At 34.2% G+C, this 21,750-nt stretch overlaps 10 protein-coding genes and 6 pseudogenes across 16 annotated transcripts, besides 3 other annotated features; 8 read left to right on the top strand and 8 right to left on the bottom strand.

Moving 5' to 3' along the window:
• Nucleotides 1-11,313: part of a mobile genetic element that runs on past the window's edge.
• On the top strand, nt 125-991 carry TVAGG3_0555990 (organellar and viral DNA polymerase type B; the record flags this gene model as incomplete). The annotated part of the gene is made up of 1 exon (XM_051238335.1): nt 125-991. The coding sequence occupies one exon, from the start codon at nt 125-127 to the stop codon at nt 989-991; it is 867 nt and encodes a 288-aa protein (XP_051096159.1).
• On the top strand, nt 2,357-2,953 carry TVAGG3_0555980 (KilA, N-terminal/APSES-type HTH, DNA-binding family; the record flags this gene model as incomplete). Its single annotated transcript, XM_051238334.1, has 1 exon — nt 2,357-2,953. A coding segment is annotated over one exon (597 nt), but the record flags the coding sequence as incomplete, so codon positions are not given.
• Nucleotides 3,219-4,095, bottom strand: TVAGG3_0555970 (annotated as a pseudogene). The gene has a single exon. A coding segment is annotated over exon 1 (877 nt).
• Nucleotides 4,132-4,581, top strand: TVAGG3_0555960 (uncharacterized protein; the record flags this gene model as incomplete). The annotated part of the gene is made up of 1 exon (XM_051238333.1): nt 4,132-4,581. The coding sequence occupies one exon, from the start codon at nt 4,132-4,134 to the stop codon at nt 4,579-4,581; it is 450 nt and encodes a 149-aa protein (XP_051096157.1).
• TVAGG3_0555950 lies at nt 4,598-5,018 on the bottom strand (annotated as a pseudogene). The gene has a single exon. A coding segment is annotated over exon 1 (421 nt).
• TVAGG3_0555940 (uncharacterized protein) lies at nt 5,427-5,858 on the bottom strand (the record flags this gene model as incomplete). Its single annotated transcript, XM_051238332.1, has 1 exon — nt 5,427-5,858. The coding sequence occupies one exon, from the start codon at nt 5,856-5,858 to the stop codon at nt 5,427-5,429; it is 432 nt and encodes a 143-aa protein (XP_051096156.1).
• Nucleotides 5,908-6,662, bottom strand: TVAGG3_0555930 (uncharacterized protein; the record flags this gene model as incomplete). The annotated part of the gene is made up of 1 exon (XM_051238331.1): nt 5,908-6,662. A coding segment is annotated over one exon (755 nt), but the record flags the coding sequence as incomplete, so codon positions are not given.
• TVAGG3_0555920 (uncharacterized protein) lies at nt 6,692-7,489 on the bottom strand (the record flags this gene model as incomplete). Its single annotated transcript, XM_051238330.1, has 1 exon — nt 6,692-7,489. The coding sequence occupies one exon, from the start codon at nt 7,487-7,489 to the stop codon at nt 6,692-6,694; it is 798 nt and encodes a 265-aa protein (XP_051096154.1).
• TVAGG3_0555910 lies at nt 8,900-9,906 on the bottom strand (annotated as a pseudogene). The gene has a single exon. A coding segment is annotated over exon 1 (1,007 nt).
• TVAGG3_0555900 lies at nt 10,398-11,112 on the bottom strand (annotated as a pseudogene). Its single transcript has one exon. A coding segment is annotated over exon 1 (715 nt).
• A 66-nt stretch (nt 11,314-11,379) lies between the features above and the next one.
• Nucleotides 11,380-12,690, bottom strand: TVAGG3_0555880 (annotated as a pseudogene). Its single transcript has one exon. A coding segment is annotated over exon 1 (1,311 nt).
• Nucleotides 12,691-13,849: 1,159 nt separating this feature from the next.
• Nucleotides 13,850-13,886: a mobile genetic element.
• Nucleotides 13,887-17,651: 3,765 nt separating this feature from the next.
• TVAGG3_0555860 (protein of unknown function, DUF4106 family) lies at nt 17,652-17,969 on the top strand (the record flags this gene model as incomplete). The annotated part of the gene is made up of 1 exon (XM_051238329.1): nt 17,652-17,969. The coding sequence occupies one exon, from the start codon at nt 17,652-17,654 to the stop codon at nt 17,967-17,969; it is 318 nt and encodes a 105-aa protein (XP_051096153.1).
• Nucleotides 17,970-18,112: 143 nt separating this feature from the next.
• Nucleotides 18,113-21,750: part of a mobile genetic element that runs on past the window's edge.
• Nucleotides 18,118-18,572, top strand: TVAGG3_0555850 (uncharacterized protein; the record flags this gene model as incomplete). Its single annotated transcript, XM_051238328.1, has 1 exon — nt 18,118-18,572. A coding segment is annotated over one exon (455 nt), but the record flags the coding sequence as incomplete, so codon positions are not given.
• On the top strand, nt 18,687-18,782 carry TVAGG3_0555840 (uncharacterized protein; the record flags this gene model as incomplete). Its single annotated transcript, XM_051238327.1, has 1 exon — nt 18,687-18,782. A coding segment is annotated over one exon (96 nt), but the record flags the coding sequence as incomplete, so codon positions are not given.
• TVAGG3_0555830 lies at nt 20,099-20,631 on the top strand (annotated as a pseudogene). Its single transcript has one exon. A coding segment is annotated over exon 1 (533 nt).
• Nucleotides 20,879-21,667, top strand: TVAGG3_0555820 (uncharacterized protein; the record flags this gene model as incomplete). Its single annotated transcript, XM_051238326.1, has 1 exon — nt 20,879-21,667. One exon carries the CDS (start codon nt 20,879-20,881, stop codon nt 21,665-21,667), a length of 789 nt encoding a protein of 262 aa, XP_051096150.1.

Here is a 21,750-nt window from a genome sequence, read left to right as displayed (position 1 = left end):
AATAAAGTTAGTTTTATTTTTTTATTTTTTTTTATTTTGTATAAAAGATATGATTTCAACAATCGGCACAACAACACTTCAAACAACAACAGCACCAAACTCGTTAGTCATGAATCCAACATCTATGTTAGTAGAAATGAAAAGCTTCATTCCTTCTTCATATACTTTCGAAACAGAAATCCAGAAGATAAAGCAAGAACTTTTAACATGTAATTTAGACTGTAGTGCGAAAGATGAAACAAATGAACAGTATCTTTATGAAATGCAGGACATTATTGACCATTTACCCAAATTGCCTGAAATTCAACAACAAAAACTCACTATTCCTGAATTCGACGAAATAGAAGTCAAAGCAACTGACTCAGTAGAAATAAAGAAGTTCATACGAAAGGTAAACTATGAGTTTCTAGGATTTCATTGCAACCATAAAGTTATGGACAAAGATTGCGACATGGTATATAAGAACATCTCTGACATATATAAATCCGAAGAATTTAAGACCTACGACAACTTTGTTTCGTTAGTTGCTGAATGTGTATGGCAGATAAGAGATAAAGATAAAAGAGGCAAAGTATGGAATGAACAAATAAGACCCGCTATGTTTGAGATGAAGAAAACCATTGACGCTTTAGTTGTTTTAGCTGGTTTTATTTCAATGTATAACGCAAAAATGAACCCGCAATGTTCTAAATGTAAAGCAGCAATGAGGAAATATAACTACTCCGTCAAAGAGATAGAACGTATGAGAAACGACTATGCAGACTTAAAGAAAGAAGCAGAGAAGCCGGTAGAAAATAAAATGGACATGTTAGAATTTCTGAACAAAAACTATCCAACAGCAGAAGATTTCCTTCTATCTGACGTCAAGAAGAAGTATAAAGAAACCTTCGGCATAGTTAAAACATTCGATATCCTCAGCGAAGAAATAGAAGCTACAAAACTGTTTAAAGTCATGAACCATCGCAACATATACCATGTAAAACGCTTGTAAATAGTTATGTTAGAAAACGTGTTAGAAAACGTGTTAGATCTAACATGTTAACATAAACTTTATTTTTGCTGAATTCCGTATGAAATTTCATGAGTTTTGTGTGTTTTAGACCATGTTAGAAAACGTGTTAGAAAACGTGTTAGATCTAACATTCTAACATAAAATATATTTTTTCTATCTTAAGGAAATTCACGAAAATTCATGAGTTTTGTGTGTTTTAGACCATGTTAGAAAAGAGGTGAGAAAACGTGTTAGATCTAACATGCTAACATAAACATTATTTTTGTCTGATTTACGCTCATTACGATGAAGAAGTCTTGACAAAACATTTACGAAGAAGTCTTGACAAAACATTTACGAAGAAGTCTTGACAAAACATGTACGAAGAAGTCTTGACAAAACATGTACGAAGAAGTCTTGACAAAACATTTACGTTCATGTTTGACAAAACATGTACGATGAAATCATGAAAATTCAAGAGGGTAGAAAAGAGGTTAGAAAAGAGGTTAGATCTAACCTTCTACCCTAAATTATATTTTTGGGTCCTTTACACTCATTACGAAGAAGTCTTGACAAAACATTTACGAAGAAGTCTTGACAAAACATGTACGATGAAATCATGACAAATTCAAGAGGGTAGAAAAGAGGTTAGAAAAGAGGTTAGATCTAACCTTCTACCCTAAAATATATTTTTGCTGAAAAATGACCAAAAATCATGAGTTTTGTGTGTTTTAGACCATGTTAGAAAACAGGTGAGAAAACAGGTTAGAAATGAGGTTAGATCTAACCTTCTACCCTAAAATATATTTTTGCTGAAAAATGACCAAAAATCATGAGTTTTGTGTGTTTTAGACCATGTTAGAAAACAGGTTAGAAAACAGGTTAGATCTAACCATCTACCCGACATTCTCGTCAAATGAAAAAAATGAAAAAAAATGACACTTTTTCATTATATAACTGTTATTTTTTGACGAAGTGTCAACGTTCACTTCGTCAAAAAAATCCCTGAAATCATGTCTTTACATACAAAATAAATGAAATAAAACTAACTTTATTTTTTATTTCGGGAAAATTCATGAAAATTCACGAGGTGAAAAAACAGGTGAGAAAACAGGTGAGATCTAACCTTCTACCCTAAAATATATTTTTGCTGAATTCAGCACAAAAATCTGAGTAAAATGGCATAAGATTGCTTCCCTCGGTTTTCCGAGGGAAGAGATTCCGTACGAAAACAGTGAAGAACAGCGAGTACGTAAGAAACCTTAGTCGCCAAAACTCTATGAAAATCATGAATTTCCTTAAGATAGAAAAAATAAAGTTAGTTTTATTTTTATTTATTTTTTTATTTTGTATGTAAGGACAGATATGTCAACATCAGAGAACACAACAACTGCTATCGTTCATGAAGCTATAAATGAAGAATATGAGTGGGTTCAGTTTAACAAACAGTTACGTCTCATTCGTTCGGTCAAAGACGATATGTACCAAATGCAAAGTATTTTGACAGCATGTTTTGCTCCAGACACTAAACACGCAGACGACTGGTTCAAAAACCAAAGCACACAAGAACTTTTGAGTGAAATTTCTCTAGACCGACTTTTTTCGGTCTTGCATAAAACACATGAAAATCGTAAAAATTTGCCAATAAATTTAAGAGGATATTATGTACATAGACTTTTAGTAAATGCAGTTGCAATGTGGGCTTCGCCTCGTTATGCATGGCATGTTTACAAACTTCTTGACGAAATTCATAGACAAGAACGTGAAGAGATGGAAAAGAAACTTCAAGCAAAAGATGAAGTCATTGAAGCAAAAGATGAAGTCATTGAAGCAAAAGACAAAAACATTCAGAAAAGAATACCACGTTCGGTACCAAAAGGAAAGGAAAAGAACTATAAGTATATGATTTATACTGAAGAGTTGGAGAAAGAAGAAGATAAAGATATGGTTATGTTGCATTTAGTCAGAAGAAACAACAAAAGCTTTTACGACCTTGCTAAGATTTACAAATCTGACAGAAATTGGTTCTATCGCGAAAACTTACCGATTTCAATGACTCCAAATGAAGATGTGAAACAAATAGTTCAAGATACGTTACCTCAAACACACTATGATATGAAAGGTTGTACAATACTTACCTTCAAAGAAGACTTACCGCTACTGAAAGAAAAAATAACAGAGTATTTTGACAACTTCAAACAAGTAGGGTAGATGAACCATTTATTTTTCAAGCTTGACTTTTTACAATTTGAACTTTGTTCGCGTAGATATGAATTCTGAAAGAAGTATGAGGGTCTTGTATGACTTTGTACTTCTCCCATAGTTCATGTCTGTCAAACTTACCTGCCATGGACTCTTTCATAAGTTCCATGAAATCGTCTTCGGACAATCCGGGGAAAAGTACAATGTCAGTAAGTATTCTTTTAACATCCTTACTTAAACTCTTTGCTGTCTGTACACATATTACGACTGAAATGTTAAAGTGTCTGAGCTTCTTAAGAATTCGACACATATCTTGTTCTCTGTTCTTTAACAAAGGATGAGAAGCAAAGTCATCTAAGATAAGAAGACACCTATGAGGGTATGTCTTCCAATCGTAAGATTGCAATTTCTTCGAAATGTATTCTATCTCTTTCTGTTTGTTTCTGAAGTGTTTCTTCTCTAATATTCTCTGCATTTCCTCATTTGGGTCTTTAAACTTCGAATTTATATACTCATTTATAGCATTGTACTTCAAAACCCTTCTTTGGTACTTCTTTATCCAATCTAACAACTCAGTATCCTTTATACATACTAACTTAGACTTCTTTATAATATCTTTGAACGAATTGACGGTTTGGTCAAATTGACCAGAAGTACTACAAATAACAACTAACTCATAGAATGGGTTCTTCTCATCTAGTTCTTGTTGTTGTGCAGCCATTTTAAGATAAGTGAAAGTCTTACCCGACCCAGGTGGTGCAATTAGACCTGTTATACCATTCTGAGCAAATAAGAACTTGTCATGTATAGGCTTTATCTGAGCATTTTCTAACTTCCTCTTGTTCTTGTTTAAAAACATTCTCAAATTTCTTGTCAATGTCAGCAAACTTTTTTTCTAACATATTTTTAGAAAAATTAAAATTTTTATCTTTTAGAAAATGTCTAGCGATTTCGCTATCTATATTCGAGACAAACTTTTTGACAGCAAAACATCTGTCGACCATAAAATCTTACATAGTGTAAACAAGAAAGGTGAATTTGTTCTAAAGTTCTGTTTCTGGGAATATGACAAGAACCATAAAACATTAAGCAGAGCAGTCTTAAAATTTGTCAATGACAGACTTGTTGACAGAGATGACACCGATTGGAAAGATGAAGTCCAACAAAAGTTCTTAGAATGCAAAGAAGACACATGCGCTGTTCTTGAAGATGAAATAGAAAACAGAATAGAAGAGCTATTAAAGGACAAAGAACTTTTACATAAATATAGTTGCGCCAAATTTGACATAACTCCACCAGAAAAGAAGAAGAAAGAAAAGAAAGAAAAGAAAGTAGAAGAGAAGAAAGAACCTGAACCAGTTCCAGAGAAAAAGAAATTTGACATGTAAAAATAAAATTTTATTTTTAGAACATTTCTGGGTCAATGTCAATGTTCTCTTCCTCTTTAGGAGCAAACACTGGCTTAGACTCTAAAATCTTTTTACCCAATTTACCTTGAACTTCTACAACTTTAGACTCATAATATTCATAGTCGTCTGCTTTCTTTGGTTCATAAGGTATAACAAGTTTGTATGCTTTGCCTTCTTTAAGGTTTGAAAAACCTTCTGTCAAAACTTTCTTTGACTGCTAACAAACCTTCTATGTCTAAGTCTTCAAATTTCGCACCATTTTTAGTCACAATAGCAAACTTAACTGGTTCGATGTTCCAAACTTTGCTGAATGAAGACTTTTCAAAATGGTAGAAGTAAACATTCAAATATGTGAATGGGTCTAGTTCTTCTTTAAGTCCTGACATGTACTTGTTTACTGAGATGAATTTTGTCATCTTTTCTATCGGATAAAAAAATATTTTTTTAAAAAATTTACTCAGAAAAATTATTTCTTTCTATATTTGCCATTCCGAACTTCGAAAAGATGTTTTATACCAGCATAGAATTTTTCTCTAGAGCTTGGTCTTATATCGTTTTCATGACAATATTTTCTATATTCTTCATATAAAGCCTTTTTTTCATACATTTCATAAGGACAATCTAACCAGAATAGCGCATATCCATTTTCGTTATCTAGGTCTCTATATGTTTCTTCTGTTTGTAGAATTTCGCTTTCTCTATTTAGTTCTATGTCTATATATTGTGGCTTAAAAAGATGTGGGCAAGAAGGGTCTGGCGCTATGTAAAAAGTTAATTTTTCTGTCATCTTTTCTATCGGATAAAAAAATATTTTTTTTTAAAATTTACTCATAAAAATTTTTCTTTGTATATACACCATTCTGTATGTCTAAAAGACTTTTGACATTTGCCAAGAATGTTCGTTTAGACGCTGTCATATAACCATATTCTTGACAATATTGTTTATACGAATCGTACAATGACCTTTCATCTAAACACTCAAAGTCAGTTTCATCTATGAACAGTTCATATACACTCTTGTTTGCTTCTAACAATGTTTGTCTCTCTTCGGTATGTGGAATTTGTCTTGGATTGAACTTAGAAATATCTAATGTCATAAAATATGAGAACAAGTGGTTGTAAAAGTCAGATGTCAAACTTTCTGCTAAGTCGTCAAAATATTCTGTATCTTGCATATGAGAATCTGACGTTCTGACAACTACATATCTTCTGTCAGAACTTTCTAATTTCATCGGAACAGCATTGTTTGAAACCATAATGAAGTTTGCAACATTTTCACAAACTCTGTGGTCTTTATATTTTCTTTCAACAACTCCAACTTTGTCTGTTATAAGACTCTTCAAAGCATCTGAGTTCAAAACTTTTGTTGTATCTATACTTTGAAGTTCATTGCAAACTATAAGTTTCATATTCTCTATTGAGGAGTTAAACTTGCCACAGATGTTTTCTAAGTTTGTCATATTCGGATTCGAATAACCTTCTAACAGTTTGCACAAGATATCTGTAAAGAATGTGTTCTTACCAGTTCCTTGTTTTCCAATTATAATGAGAGCAGTTTCATTTTTAGCACTTGGATGTTGTAAGATGTTTGCAAACCAACATAAGATATACTCATAGACTCTTTCGTTTCCATTGCATATAATTTCTTTGACATGGTCTAACCAAGCTTCTATAATATTTTCTTTCCATTCTACTTGTTCGTATTTATATCCAGTGAAGATAGAATAGAAGTTTGGAGAAGGTGTATAGAACTTTATACCTCGAACTGAAAAATCTTCTAACTTTGACAATAAGATATCCCAAGCATCTAACATCTTCATTCCAACTTGTACAACTTTTATTTTCTTAAGTTTCTGTCTACATTCTTGTTCTGAAACTATTGTCGCTTTAGGTTTGTTAAAGACTACATCCCATTCTTTCATAACATAACATTCTGGGGCAGAGTCGACATAAATGACTAAACGTTTCAAATTCTCGACTGCTTTGTTATAGTCTCGAAATGGACACATATTTCTGAATGCTTGGAAGTCATAAAAATCTGAAACATCTATTCTGTACATTTTTATAAAAATAAAAAAAAATATTTTTTTTATTCTTGACTTTGTTGTTGCATTTGTTGCATTTGTTGTTCTTGAGCTATTTGTTGTTGAAGTTGTTCTTGTAATACAATACTTTCACCAGTTGCATCTTCCAATTCGAAACTTTCTGCCGTCATTGACAAATACATAGGACATAAAAGTTTTACAGGAACAAAGTTTGCGTCAACTAATGTCAACGTTATACTTGCCAAAGTGTTTGAGTTCACTAAGGTTGAAAATTCTGCATTCGAATGAACAATAGGCAAACCAGCAGAGAAAGTATTGTTTATACGCATAAGTATTTTTTGGTCATAATAGTTTCTGTCGACATTCGAATAACACTTTGAACCTAAGTTTGAAACAATATATAAGATTGGTGTGCTTAATGTCAATGGAATAGACATTCCTTGTATGACACCTTTTCCTGTTATAGGAAACTGTTGGTAGTAAAAACCAGAAATAAGTTTTGTATTATAGCTCATATCGTTTATAGTAAACTCAGTCGGACATCCAAACATAATGAAACCTGCTCTAGTTGCAGCACATGTTACACCCGTACTTAAAGTATTAAATAAGTCAACAAAACCTGTTGGTGGTATATCTGAGTAAGTATCTTCAAAGGAGTATTTTTTACCATTCACAACAATAAAGTCTTCTGGTGTCAAAAGAGCAAAACAGGCTTTAGTCGTCATTGTGTTTAAGGTTAGTTTACAATATCGTCCTTGAGGACTTTGTAAGTTTGTTGTTATAGAATTATATGACTCAGGGTTTTTAGTCGTAATAGTATAAACCATTATATCTTCTGCCATTTATATATATTTAAAAGTTTTTCTGAAAGTGGAGAAGAACTTCATCTAAACTTTCACATGGCGTTTCTTGAAGTTCTCTGTCTAAGAAGTTCAAATATTTTGTAAAGACATAGAACTTTCCTTTGTCTACACGAACAAACAAAACAGGGTCTTTCATATCGTTCAAAAGTGTGTAAAGTCCTTTACATGAAATAAAGTCTATATTATTTTTCTTCAAACATCTTTCAAGAAGTTTTGACATTTTTACTTAGCAAATAAACTTTAATGAAATGTTGTGGTCGTCAAAATTTTTATAACGTCTGGGAAACTATACTTTAAGTTCAACGTTTCACCTCCTTTCATAACGTATATCTTGTCAATGACATTATATGAAACACCACAGCAACTAATGTCGGGTTCTATTTCTTTGATGTTTATATCGTCTGCCTCTGTCAAAAGTTTCAATAGTTCTTTCAAAACTTCATGAGGTGCAATGACATATGAGTTCACTTTTACAGGGTTGTGTTCGACCAAGTTAACATTATACTTAAAGCTTGACAAATCTTCTCCTGAGTTTGAAGTTTGTCTTTCAGTTGTTGGTAGTCGTTTCGAATATCTGCAACAGAACTTAAGTCTCTGCTAACTTCAGGATATGTTGGTTGTTCTTTTACAGGAACAATTGTTATACCATCTTTGTCTTCGTATGGTTTCCCCACTTCAACATCTCTGTCTTTGACATTGACAAACAACACTTTGACTGTTTGTTTGAGTTGGTGAATTTAACTTCACATCTGCCACCGCCATTAAACCTTTTGAAACACTTACGCTTCTATTTTTCGGAAATGACATTTTACTTAGAATAAAAAGATGGACGTATTCGGATATCTCTTTCGAATTGAAGCAGAACAAAGTTTACACACACAAACAATACAAATACATTGACAGAATAGTTCTTTATACAAACAATGGTAAATGTTATAGAATAGCATATTTGCTGAACCAAAATATTTCCATAAAGCAAAGAAAGTTGGTATAACTGAAATGGTGAAAGTTCTTGACGTTGACAAAAATAACAACAAAACTTACAGATATTTCTAAAGGTAAGTTTATCTTACAATATTATGTCAAAACTGGCGTACTGTCAATATTTGACGGAGAGAAGTCAGTTCAAGAACAACTTACTGACCTGCTGCCAAAATCTGCTCGATGGAAGCTGTCGTTATGCCAATCTGAGGAGCCCCAGCAGGTTTCATCGAACGAAATTTCAAAAGAGCATCTTCCGTGAAAAGTGCTATTGGTTTTGTAAACTTCTTTGCTCTCAGTTCATCTGGACCGTCTCTGTCCCAGTATATTGTATTTGTACAGTACCAACAGTTGAAATACCACCCATAAAGTCTTCTGAGTCAGCAAATGGAATGCCAAGCCAAAAGTTTGAACGGTCTCCATTTGTATATTGAGTTTTTTGACCTCCTGTATGAGTCCATACTTTCAATATGGCATAATAGAACTTTGCATTTCAGGGTTAATGGTTGTTGTGAAATTGTTGTTAAAGTTCATAGCATCTAATGTCAAGTTGTATGACCTCATATCCTCAACTGTAGAATATTCTTCTCTTGGATAATATTTGCCATCTATGTTTATATGATATTTATACCAGGGTTGTAGAAACAAGAATAGTCATTTATAGTTCGTCTGAACAGTACAAACATAGTATCTGCATGTTTCATTGCAGTTGTTAAAGCAATATCTGTTCTTGCACCTGGGTCAGCACTTTGGTTTCCAACTTCACCTGCAAAGTCTTTGACAGATATTTGGTGTATAGGGAACATAAGTGGAACTGCAATATATTTGGCAGCTAAAGCATTTGAAATATCTGGGTCCAACATATAGACTGCAAGTCTGCTTTCTATTCTCTTGCATTCAAATTTTTCGCATGTGAACTTAACTGGGTCCCAAGCAGTTCCAGCAGCATTGAAATATATAGTTTACTTCATTGTTGAAGTTTGAGAAACCAAAGTCTAAGTCAACTTTGTCTTTGCAAAAGTCACAGAACTTGGCTCCACCAGTTCCAGCTACAGTAATGCTGAATGGGTCTTGTGTTGGTGCAATGACTAAGTTATTTTTGCTTGGAGTAAGTTCGATAGAAATTTTTCCTGCCAGTTTGGCAAGTATCTTAAAAACCTGAAGATGAGGAAAGATGACAAAGGAACTCTAAGTTTCAGTTTTACTTTAGTGGCAGCAGTTCCATCTGAACCAGAAAGGTTAACATAAACTCCTGGAACGTTAGGGTCAAGTCTTCTTATTTTCTCAATATTTGCATACTGGTCTGTTTGTTCTCTAGCTTGTGGTTGTACTGAGTTTCTCAAAGCGAACCATTCATAGTTTGCCCATGTTACTGTTTGAACTAAGTCAGAGTTAGAATATATCTTATATCCCATGAAAACTTCTGGAGCATATTGGTATCCGACATAGAAAATTCCATTGCAACCTTTCTTGTCAGACAACTTGGCAGAAGGTTTTATTTCAATGTCTTGTTCCACGTATAAGAATGAGTTGTCAATAGAAATAATATGAAAACCTGTCGCAAGCAATATCTACTGTTGTTGAAGAACCTTCTCCAAACTCACCTACGTTTCCATAAGAAACAGCAGTTGTATATTCGTAAGTTCCAGGAACTATTTCTGACCTTCTAATGGCATTGTCGCATTCGTTATACCATTCGGAAACATTTCCGTTCATGGCATCCAAAACTGTTGGCGTTATATTCTGAGCGGCGTACATTTCATATGGGTAAAAATATAGAATAGTTGGATTTATGTGTCATAATAGTTTCGGACCAAGCTTTACTTTCTTCCTGACTGAGTTTTTAACTCTTCTTTTTCCTTCATTGCCACTACTTTCACTAGATGAAGTTACTTCTTCACTACTTTCACTTTGTTCTACTCTTCTTCTTTGGTGTCGCTTTTGGTAACTTGCCCTCTGCTTCAAGTTGTTGCATCTTTGCCTCATGTTCACCTAGTATGTTGTAAATTTCATGTCCTTTTTGCCTTTGGGCTCTGGTCGCCCATCTCAGGTAACCTATATCCTAGAAAGATTTTGTCATAGTTTGTATTTGAGTCTTCGCGTATTGTTTGCATGACTCTTTCCTGAGTTTCCGGTTCAAGCTCTTCAAACAGAGCTTGTCCATATGGAATAAGCTCGTTTCCAAATATATGTTTTTGTAGCCATTCTGGTTTTCTTTCCATGTTACCAATAATATCTTTTGTGAATGGGAAAGCTTTTACCCAATGTTTCAGTCTTGCGTCATTTATTTCTGTAGTTGGTTTTATTTTGTCAAGGAACATGTTTTTCAATACTAACATTTCATTTGGTACTGTCCATTTGAGTTTTCTTAAATATTCATCCCTTCTCGTTCATTGTCTGCAAAGTAAGTTTTTATGACATTTTGTAAACTTTCGTTTGCAAGGTCATGTACAATAGGTTCTCTTCCTTCTCTCTCCCTAACTTTCTTTCTAAACTCTTCACCAAATATACCATCTATGGTTCTGTGTAGTTCTTTGAGATAAATGTTCTAGAACGTCAGGTGTTATATTTCCATCAGCCATGTTCATTTCATACTGGTTCAAAATATCTGCATCTTTCATATCTTTCAATGGCATTAAAGCCGCGCTGAAAATACCAGCTATATCTGGTTCACCATTCACTTCCATTGCGTCTACAACTTCTTGGAATTGTGGTTGTAAGTTTATGAACCACCTATCCGGATTAGCTTTATGACCCCATCTCATTGTAGTTCCATAGTCTGCAGAAACAAAAGTAGGTTTGTTTCCATATTGGTTAGGTTCTGAATGAACTTTAAACAATGTTTCATTTCTATATGTTTTGGTTGAAATTTAACCTTTTATTTTCACCGAGTTCAGCAAAAGATTGAACGTTATATGGTCGTAAGTAAAAAGGATTGTTGTATTTGCGTACATTTTCTTTCAGTACTTCCATTCTATGCTGAATATTTTCATCTGATGTTGGAGTCTTTTGTATGTCGGCGAACATTTTTCGATATTCTTCTACTATGTCAGCCGAATTTTTCTTAGACTCTTGGAAAGATTCCATATTCCCGCATACACTTGTTGAGGGTCAAGATTTTTCGGCTGTTCCAAATCTTCATCTAGTTCTGTGAAGTTAGTTTCCAAAGGAGGGACTTGTTTGTTTCCTTCAGGCTCTTCTAGCTGTTGTTGCTGAACTATTTCTTCCATGTCTGGTTGTATCTGAACTTCTTCCAGTGGAGTTTCTTGTACCTCATCTGCTGGCATTTCATATATTCCGAGACCGTTTTTAAAAAGTTCCCTATCTAAGTCATCCGGACTCATAAACCTTTCTTCTTTCGTTCCGTCTCTATTTTTTACGCGTTTCATGAAGAGAGTTGAATTATCATTTAGCTCTGACACCAAATATCTCGGAGTAAATTCATCATGTCATTTGGATGATATGCTATTAAATCATATCCCTTAGCGAGCTTGTATTTTCCAGGTTTGAAATTATATCCCATTTGGTGCTGAACCATAAAGCTAAATAGGTTCGGGTCAGTATTTCCTTCCTTGAACTTTCTAATAGCTTCTTTATATCTGTCACTAAAGTCAAGAGTATCTGGGTAACCATAGTCTTCCTTAAGCATTTTTAAGAATTCTTGGTTTCCTTGTTCTCTACTTCTTTTATGTCCTTGCTCTGTTTGTGGTTGTTGTGGTGCAGTGTTTTGAACTGTTGGTTGCTGTGCAGGGTTTTGAACTGTTGGTTGTTGTGTTGGTTTTGGTGCATGCCTGTGTCTGTGTCCATGTGACGATGTAAATGTTTTAGGTAGTCCTGGTGCAGGTGCTTCTCTTGGAGGGTTTGGTGGTATATAAGTTCCACCAGCTGGCACATATGTTCCATCTGCAGCATAATGTCCTATCTGACTTTTCGTTCTTAAGAAAGCATTTACTAGGTCTGTTTTGGTCTGTTGTAACTCTTTTTCTTGACTTTCCACAACAGTTGCTCTAACGGCGTCATAGACAACTTTGAACTGCCTGTCTCGTTGCTGCATCTGTTATTTTTCGTCATATTTTGTGCTACTTTCTCTAACTGTTGTCGAAACTTCAGACTTCAGTTTTCTTTCCAGATGAGAAGTCGTTCACTAGTTTCACCTTACTATGAAGAGCTTCGAAGGCGTTCTTAAAGTCAGCATTCATTAAAGCTTCATTTGAACTGTCTTCATCCGCTTGTATTTTTGTCCTTATTGACCCTATAAGTTGGGCTGCTTTGGCGTTGGCTTGGGCATCTAACCAGTCATTATTAGCTTTTATATATTCTGCGCTTTTCATTGCCTTTTGCATGGCTGCGTCGTTATTTTCTTTCTTGTGCTAAGTTTTTCATACTGTACGGTTTGGTTTTGCAACTGTAAAAGTTTTTCTGCCTTTACATTTGCTTCAACTTCTTTTTATACTCATCGCTATCCATATATGTCTTCATGGCTTTTTGTTTTATCTCTTCATCTTTCAGTACTTTATATTGAGTAGTATGGTTTTTCAAATTTATCATCTTGTTCCATTTTTGCTACTTCTGCTGCTTTTTCTGACACTTTTTTCGCATATTCCTCTGTACTTAGTTCTTTCAGTTGTTCTTCTTTCTTCTTTTTCTCTACGTTAACTCATTGAGTTTCTTTGTGTGTCTGTCATATTCTAGTTTCTTTTCGTTTCACTTATTTGTTTCTGTATGTCTATGTTTGACTTTTTGACATCTGTTATTTGATTTTTGAGTGAACTCAAATTCATTTGACTTTGAGGGTTATAAGCTGTTCCGTCTGCAGCTCCACCATAGCCTGCCATTTTCGCTAAAAGTGCCGCTCTTAAACCTCCACTCTGTGCACCAATAACTCGGTTTAAAAAGCATAGGGTTGCTTGACATTTGTTGCAACATAGTGGGGTCATTCATCATTTGTTGTTGCAACTGTTGTTGTGGTGTCAGTTTTACTATTGGATGTTTCAATGCTCTCTTCCTCTTACGTATATTCTTACGTAGCTTACGTGGCATTTTAAGTGAAGTAAAAAACGGTTTTTGACAGATGTTTATATGACACTTTTTGTTCAGCACAAAAAACTACTCGGTCAAAGTGTTGTCAGTTTTGTAAAATAACCGTCCTATCTCATTCTATAAGGGGGAAAGGCTTCTCAAAGTATACTTCCTTGGAACGCCCGTAACTTTTCCTGTAGCGACGATAGACCCTTACTTGTCCGGACAAAGTTATACTAAACATCTTCAGGGCTAGAGGGCACGAAGTGCCTGGAAGCCCCACTACTTTTTTAATGATTCGAATAAAATTTAAATTATAACAAATAACTATCCCAATTGTAATAAACAGAAATTCATCAAAAGTGACAGCTCTCAATTTTTTGACATTTGTAAATTCTAAATTGAATGAGAAAAATGAAATAATACTAAGCATAATACAATATTCTAGATTTAATTATAATTAGGAAAAAGTTAGTTTTGAGAGTACTTTTCATAGGCATATAGAATGAAATCTTCTGAAAAATAATATCACATAAACTCATATTATTTTCTAATATATAATAAGGGTTTCGTTTTGCTAAAATTGTCACTTTTATAGCATATTTGTTTTTGGATGTTTTGCGAAACCAAAAAAAAAACTATGATATACAATGTGTGTGTAAAGAAAATACTTTATTTACTAGTTAAAAAATCATTTGGTATTGATCAAGTTATTTTTTCTGGATAAGATATTATATGGATAATTGGATAGAAAATACAATTATATAATCTTGTACCTGGTTTAATTAAGCTAATTGTCATCAGAAACTTGTAATTTTTATGAATTTCAGATTTTCTTTTCATTACTGCTTTTCTTAATAGGTCAAGTTCTTATTTACGTTATAAAGTATGATATTTACAAATATCAAGTTATCATGTTTTTTGAGAAATTATGAGAAACAAACAAAAATGAAAAAGATAGGAATAGCAATGAATAGTGATGTGGGTATAGAAAATGTAAGAGATATGAATGCAAAGCAATCAGTATTTAGGATATTGACCATAGATTTCGAAAAAAAAATGCTGCATATTGAGCAAAAACTATGATTATATTATAAGGCTGTCATTTAAAGCATAATGAAACTATTCCCTTTTCATTTTAATCGAATAAGATAGTAAAGATTTTTGAATTAGCTAGAAACTGATGAGATGTTTTCACAAATCAGATTTTTAATCTCTATAATGCATAATTCACTCAATATCTCAATTTTGATATTGCGAGATATTTTTGCTATCGGTTTCGCAATTTTGACACAATAGCAAGAGGGTTCTATATGCATTATTATCAACGTAGAATCTGAATATCATATCAGAAAATGTCGCAAATCTAACATTTACCCGACCAAATAGCAAAAATAATTGAATACTTTTCGCAAAAACTTTAAAAATCGATAAAAATATGAAATATAGATATTAAAGAGACTTTTTATATAATATTCATAAAGATTTTCCAAAAATATGATACCGCAAAATTAAAAAAGTGACGTCTTGAGTGGAGTCAAAGGTCGAAATTGCTAGCTAAATGTTTTTTTAGCGAAATTGCGTATTGTACGTTTTTTCGCAAAACGAAACCCTTAAATAATATTGATCTTAAATTCCAAAATTTTTTCATTTTACTGATTTTGTTATGAAAATCTACATTTTTCTTTTCATTTTTGGATTTTTGAATTTTTTTTGGAAAAATCTTCATGAAAATTAATGTAGAATATCGAATGATTCATGCAGTATATCATGAGAAATGATCAAACTAAAAAAAAAAAAAAAGGGAGTGGGGCCTCCAGGCACTTCGTGCCCTCTAGCCCTGAAGATGTTTAGTATAACTTTGTCCGGACAAGTAAGGGTCTATCGTCGCTACAGGAAAAGTTACGGGCGTTCCAAGGAAGTATACTTTGAGAAGCCTTTCCCCCTTATAGAATGAGATAGGACGGTTATTTTACAAAACTGACAACACTTTGACCGAGTAGTTTTTTGTGCTGAACAAAAAGTGTCATATAAACATCTGTCAAAAACCGTTTTTTACTTCACTTAAAATGCCACGTAAGCTACGTAAGAATATACGTAAGAGGAAGAGAGCATTGAAACATCCAATAGTAAAACTGACACCACAACAACAGTTGCAACAACAAATGATGAATGACCCCACTATGTTGCAACAAATGTCAAGCAACCCTATGCTTTTAAACCGAGTTATTGGTGCACAGAGTGGAGGTTTAAGAGCGGCACTTTTAGCGAAAATGGCAGGCTATGGTGGAGCTGCAGACGGAACAGCTTATAACCCTCAAAGTCAAATGAATTTGAGTTCACTCAAAAATCAAATAACAGATGTCAAAAAGTCAAACATAGACATACAGAAACAAATAAGTGAAAACGAAAAGAAACTAGAATATGACAGACACACAAAGAAACTCAATGAGTTAAACGTAGAGAAAAAGAAGAAAGAAGAACAACTGAAAGAACTAAGTACAGAGGAATATGCGAAAAAAGTGTCAGAAAAAGCAGCAGAAAGTAGCAAAAATGGAACAAGATGTTATAAATTTGAAAAACCATACTACTCAATATAAAGTACTGAAAGATGAAGAGATAAAACAAAAAGCCATGAAGACATATATGGATAGCGATGAGTATAAAAAGAAGTTGAAGCAAATGTAAAGGCAGAAAAACTTTTACAGTTGCAAAACCAAACCGTACAGTATGAAAACTTAGCACAAGAAAGTAAAAATAACGACGCAGCCATGCAAAAGGCAATGAAAAGCGCAGAATATATAAGCTAATAATGACTGGTTAGATGCCCAAGCCAACGCCAAAGCAGCCAACTTATAGGGTCATAAGGACAAAAATACAAGCGGATGAAGACAGTTCAAATGAAGCTTTAATGAATGCTGACTTTAAGAACGCCTTCGAAGCTCTTCATAGTAAGGTGAAACTACGTGAACGACTTCTCATCTGGAAAGAAACTGAAGTCTGAAGGTTTCGACAACGAGTTAAGAGAAGTAGCACAAAATATGACGAAAATAACAGATGCAGCAACGAGACAGGCAGTTCAAAGTGCCTATGACGCCGTTAGAGCAACTGTTGTGGAAAGTCAAGAAAAAGAGTTACAACAGACCAAAACAGACCTAGTAAATGCTTTCTTAAAAACGAAAAGTCAGGTAGGACATTATGCTGCAGATGGAACATATGTGCCAGCTGGTGGAACTTATATACCAGCTGGTGGAACTTATATACTAGCTAGTGGAACTTATATACCACCAAACCCTCCAAGAGAAGCACCTGCACCAGGACTACCTAAAACATTTACATCGTCACATGGACACAGACACAGGCATGCACCAAAACCAACACAACAACCAACAGTTCAAAATCCAGCACAACAACCAACAGTTCAAAACACTGCACCACAACCAACAGTTCAAAACACTGCACCACAACCAACAGTTCAAAACACTACACCACAACCAACAGTTCAAAACACTGCACCACAACAACCACAAACAGAGCAAGGACATAAAAGAAGTAGAGAACAAGGAAACCAAGAATTCTTAAAAATGCTTAAGGAAGACTATGGTTACCCAGATACTCTTGACTTTAGTGACAGATATAAAGAAGCTATTAGAAAGTTCAAGGAAGGAAATACTGACCCGAACCTATTTAGCTTTATGGTTCAGCACCAAATGGGATATAATTTCAAACCTGGAAAATACAAGCTCGCTAAGGGATATGATTTAATAGCATATCATCCAAATGACATGAATGAATTTACTCCGAGATATTTGGTGTCAGAGCTAAATGATAATTCAACTCTCTTCATGAAACGCGTAAAAAATAGAGACGGAACGAAAGAAGAAAGGTTTATGAGTCCGGCAGATAGAACTTTTTAAAAAACGGTCTCGGAATATATGAAATGCCAGCAGATGAGGTACAAGAAACTCCACTGGAAGAAGTTCAGATACAACCAGACATGGAAGAAATAGTTCAGCAACAACAGCTAGAAGAGCCTGAAGGAAACAAACAAGTCCCTCCTTTGGAAACTACAGAAATAAATGACGCAAGACTGAAACATTGGGTAAAAGCTTTCCCATTCACAAAAGATATTATTGGTAACATGGAAAGAAAACCAGAATGGCTACAAAAACATATATTTGGAAACGAGCTTATTCCATATGGACAAGCTCTGTTTGAAGAGCTTGAACCGGAAACTCAGGAAAGAGTCATGCAAACAATACGCGAAGACTCAAATACAAACTATGACAAAATCTTTCTAGGATATAGGTTACCTGAGATGGGCGACCAGAGCCCAAAGGCAAAAAGGACATGGGAAATTTACAACATACTAGGTGAACATGAGGCAAAGATGCAACAACTTGAAGCAGAGGGCAAGTTACCAAAAGCGACACCAAAGAAGAAGAGTAGAACAAAGTGAAAGTAGTGAAGAAGTAACTTCATCTAGTGAAAGTAGTGGCAATGAAGGAAAAAGAAGAGTTAAAAACTCAGTCAGGAAGAAAGTAAAGCTTGGTCCGAAACAATTATGACACATAAATTCAACTATTCTATATTTTTACCCATATGAAATGTACGCCGCTCAGAATATAACGCCAACAGTTTTGGATGCCATGAACGGAAATGTTTCCGAATGGTATAACGAATGCGACAATGCCATTAGAAGGTCAGAAATAGTTCCTGGAACTTACGAATATACAACTGCTGTTTCTTATGGAAACGTAGGTGAGTTTGGAGAAGGTTCTTCAACAACAGTAGATATTGCTTGCGACAGGTTTCATATTATTTCTATTGACAACTCATTCTTATACGTGGAACAAGACATTGAAATAAAACCTTCTGCCAAGTTGTCTGACAAGAAAGGTTGCAATGGAATTTTCTATGTCGGATACCAATATGCTCCAGAAGTTTTCATGGGATATAAGATATATTCTAACTCTGACTTAGTTCAAACAGTAACATGGGCAAACTATGAATGGTTCGCTTTGAGAAACTCAGTACAACCACAAGCTAGAGAACAAACAGACCAGTATGCAAATATTGAGAAAATAAGAAGACTTGACCCTAACGTTCCAGGAGTTTATGTTAACCTTTCTGGTTCAGATGGAACTGCTGCCACTAAAGTAAAACTGAAACTTAGAGTTCCTTTGTCATCTTTCCTCATCTTCAGGTTTTTAAGATACTTGCCAAACTGGGCAGGAAAAATTTCTATCGAACTTACTCCAAGCAAAAATAACTTAGTCATTGCACCAACACAAGACCCATTCAGCATTACTGTAGCTGGAACTGGTGGAGCCAAGTTCTGTGACTTTTGCAAAGACAAAGTTGACTTAGACTTTGGTTTCTCAAACTTCAACAATGAAGTAAACTATTATTTCAATGCTGCTGGAGATGCTTGGGACCCAGTTAAGTTCACATGCGAAAAATTTGAATGCAAGAGAATAGAAAGCAGACTTGCAGTCTATATGTTGGACCCAGATATTTCAAATGCTTTAGCTGCCAAATATATTGCAGTTCCACTTATGTTCCCTATACACCAAATATCTGTCAAAGACTTTGCAGGTGAAGTTGGAAACCAAAGTGCTGACCCAGGTGCAAGAACAGATATTGCTTTAACAACTGCAATGAAACATGCAGATACTATGTTTGTACTGTTCAGACGAACTATAAATGACTATTCTTGCTTCTACAACCCTGGTATTAAATATCATATAAACATAGATGGCAAATATTATCCAAGAGAAGAATATTCTACAGTTGAGGATATGAGGTCATACAACTTGACATTAGATGCTATGAACTTTAACAACAATTTCACAACAACCATTAACCCTGAAATGCAAAGTTCTATTATGCCATATGTGAAAGTATGGACTCATACAGGAGGTCAAAAAACTCAATATACAAATGGAGACCGTTCAAACTTTTGGCTTGGCATTCCATTTGCTGACTCAGAAGACTTTATGGGTGGTATTTCAACTGTTGGTACTGTACAAATACAATATACTGGTGACAGAGACAGTCCAGATGAACTGAGAGCAAAGAAGTTTACAAAACCAATAGCACTTTTCACGGAAGATGCTCTTTTGAAGATTCGTTCGATGAAACCTGCTGGGGCTCCTCAGATTGGCATAACGACAGCTTCCATCGAGCAGATTTTGGCAGCAGGTCAGTAAGTTGTTCTTGAACTGACTTCTCTCCGTCAAATATTGACAGTACGCCAGTTTTGACATAATATTGTAAGATAAACTTACCTTTAGAAATATCTGTAAGTTTTGTTGTTATATTTTTGTCAACGTCAAGAACTTTCACCATTTCAGTTATACCAACTTTCTTTGCTTTATGGAAATATTTTGGTTCAGCAAATATTGCTATTCTATAACATTTACCATTGTTTGTATAAAGAACTATTCTGTCAATGTATTTGTATTGTTTGTGTGTGTAAACTTTGTTCTGCTTCAATTCGAAGAGATACTCGAATACGTCCATCTTTTTATTCTAAGTAAAATGTCATTTCCGAAAAATAGAAGCGTGAGTGTTTCAAAAGGTTTAATGGCGGTGGCAGATGTGAAGTTAAATTCACCAACTCAAACAAACAGTCAAAGTGTTGTTGTCAATGTCAAAGACAGAGATGTTGAAGTGGGGAAACCATACGAAGACAAAGATGGTATAACAATTGTTCCTGTAAAAGAACCAACATATCCTGAAGTTAACAGAGACTTAAGTTCTGTTGCAGATATTCGAAACGACTACCAACAACTGAAAGACAAACTTCAAACTCAGGAGAAGATTTGTCAAGCTTTAAGTATAATGTTAAACTTGGTCGAACACAACCCTGTAAAAGTGAACTCATATGTCATTGCACCTCATGAAGTTTTGAAAGAACTATTGAAACTTTTGACAGAGGCAGACGATATAAACATCAAAGAAATAGAACCCGACATTAGTTGCTGTGGTGTTTCATATAATGTCATTGACAAGATATACGTTATGAAAGGAGGTGAAACGTTGAACTTAAAGTATAGTTTCCCAGACGTTATAAAAAATTTGACGACCACAACATTTCATTAAAGTTTATTTGCTAAGTAAAAATGTCAAAACTTCTTGAAAGATGTTTGAAGAAAAATAATATAGACTTTATTTCATGTAAAGGACTTTACACACTTTTTGAACGATATGAAAGACCCTGTTTTGTTTGTTCGTGTAGACAAAGGAAAGTTCTATGTCTTTACAAAATATTTGAACTTCTTAGACAGAGAACTTCAAGAAACGCCATGTGAAAGTTTAGATGAAGTTCTTCTCCACTTTCAGAAAACTTTTAAATATATATAAATGGCAGAAGACATAATGGTTTATACTATTACGACTAAAAACCCTGAGTCATATAATTCTATAACAACAAACTTACAAAGTCCTCAAGGACGATATTGTAAACTAACCTTAAACACAATGACGACTAAAGCCTGTTTTGCTCTTTTGACACCAGAAGACTTTATTGTTGTGAATGGTAAAAAATACTCCTTTGAAGATACTTACTCAGATATACCACCAACAGGTTTTGTTGACTTATTTAATACTTTAAGTACGGGTGTAACATGTGCTGCAACTAGAGCAGGTTTCATTATGTTTGGATGTCCGACTGAGTTTACTATAAACGATATGAGCTATAATACAAAACTTATATCTGGTTTTTACTACCAACAGTTTCCTATAACAGGAAAAGGTGTCATACAAGGAATGTCTATTCCATTGACATTAAGCACACCAATCTTATATATTGTTTCAAACTTAGGTTCAAAGTGTTATTCGAATGTCGACAGAAACTATTATGACCAAAAGATACTTATGCGTATAAACAATACTTTCTCTGCTGGTTTGCCTATTGTTCATTCGAATGCAGAATTTTCAACCTTAGTGAACTCAAACACTTTGGCAAGTATAACGTTGACATTAGTTGACGCAAACTTTGTTCCTGTAAAACTTTTATGTCCTATGTATTTGTCAATGACGGCAGAAAGTTTCGAATTGGAAGATGCAACTGGTGAAAGTATTGTATTACAAGAACAACTTCAACAACAAATAGCTCAAGAACAACAAATGCAACAACAAAGTCAAGAATAAAAAAAATATTTTTTTTTATTTTTATAAAAATGTACAGAATAGATGTTTCAGATTTTTATGACTTCCAAGCATTCAGAAATATG

The sequence above is a fragment of the Trichomonas vaginalis genome, chromosome II, assembly GCF_026262505.1.
Source record: "Trichomonas vaginalis G3 chromosome II, whole genome shotgun sequence".
NCBI classification, from domain to species: Eukaryota; Parabasalia; order Trichomonadida; family Trichomonadidae; genus Trichomonas; species Trichomonas vaginalis.
The sequence above is the reverse complement of the archived record's forward strand: the minus strand, read 5'-3'. Positions and strand labels throughout refer to the sequence as shown.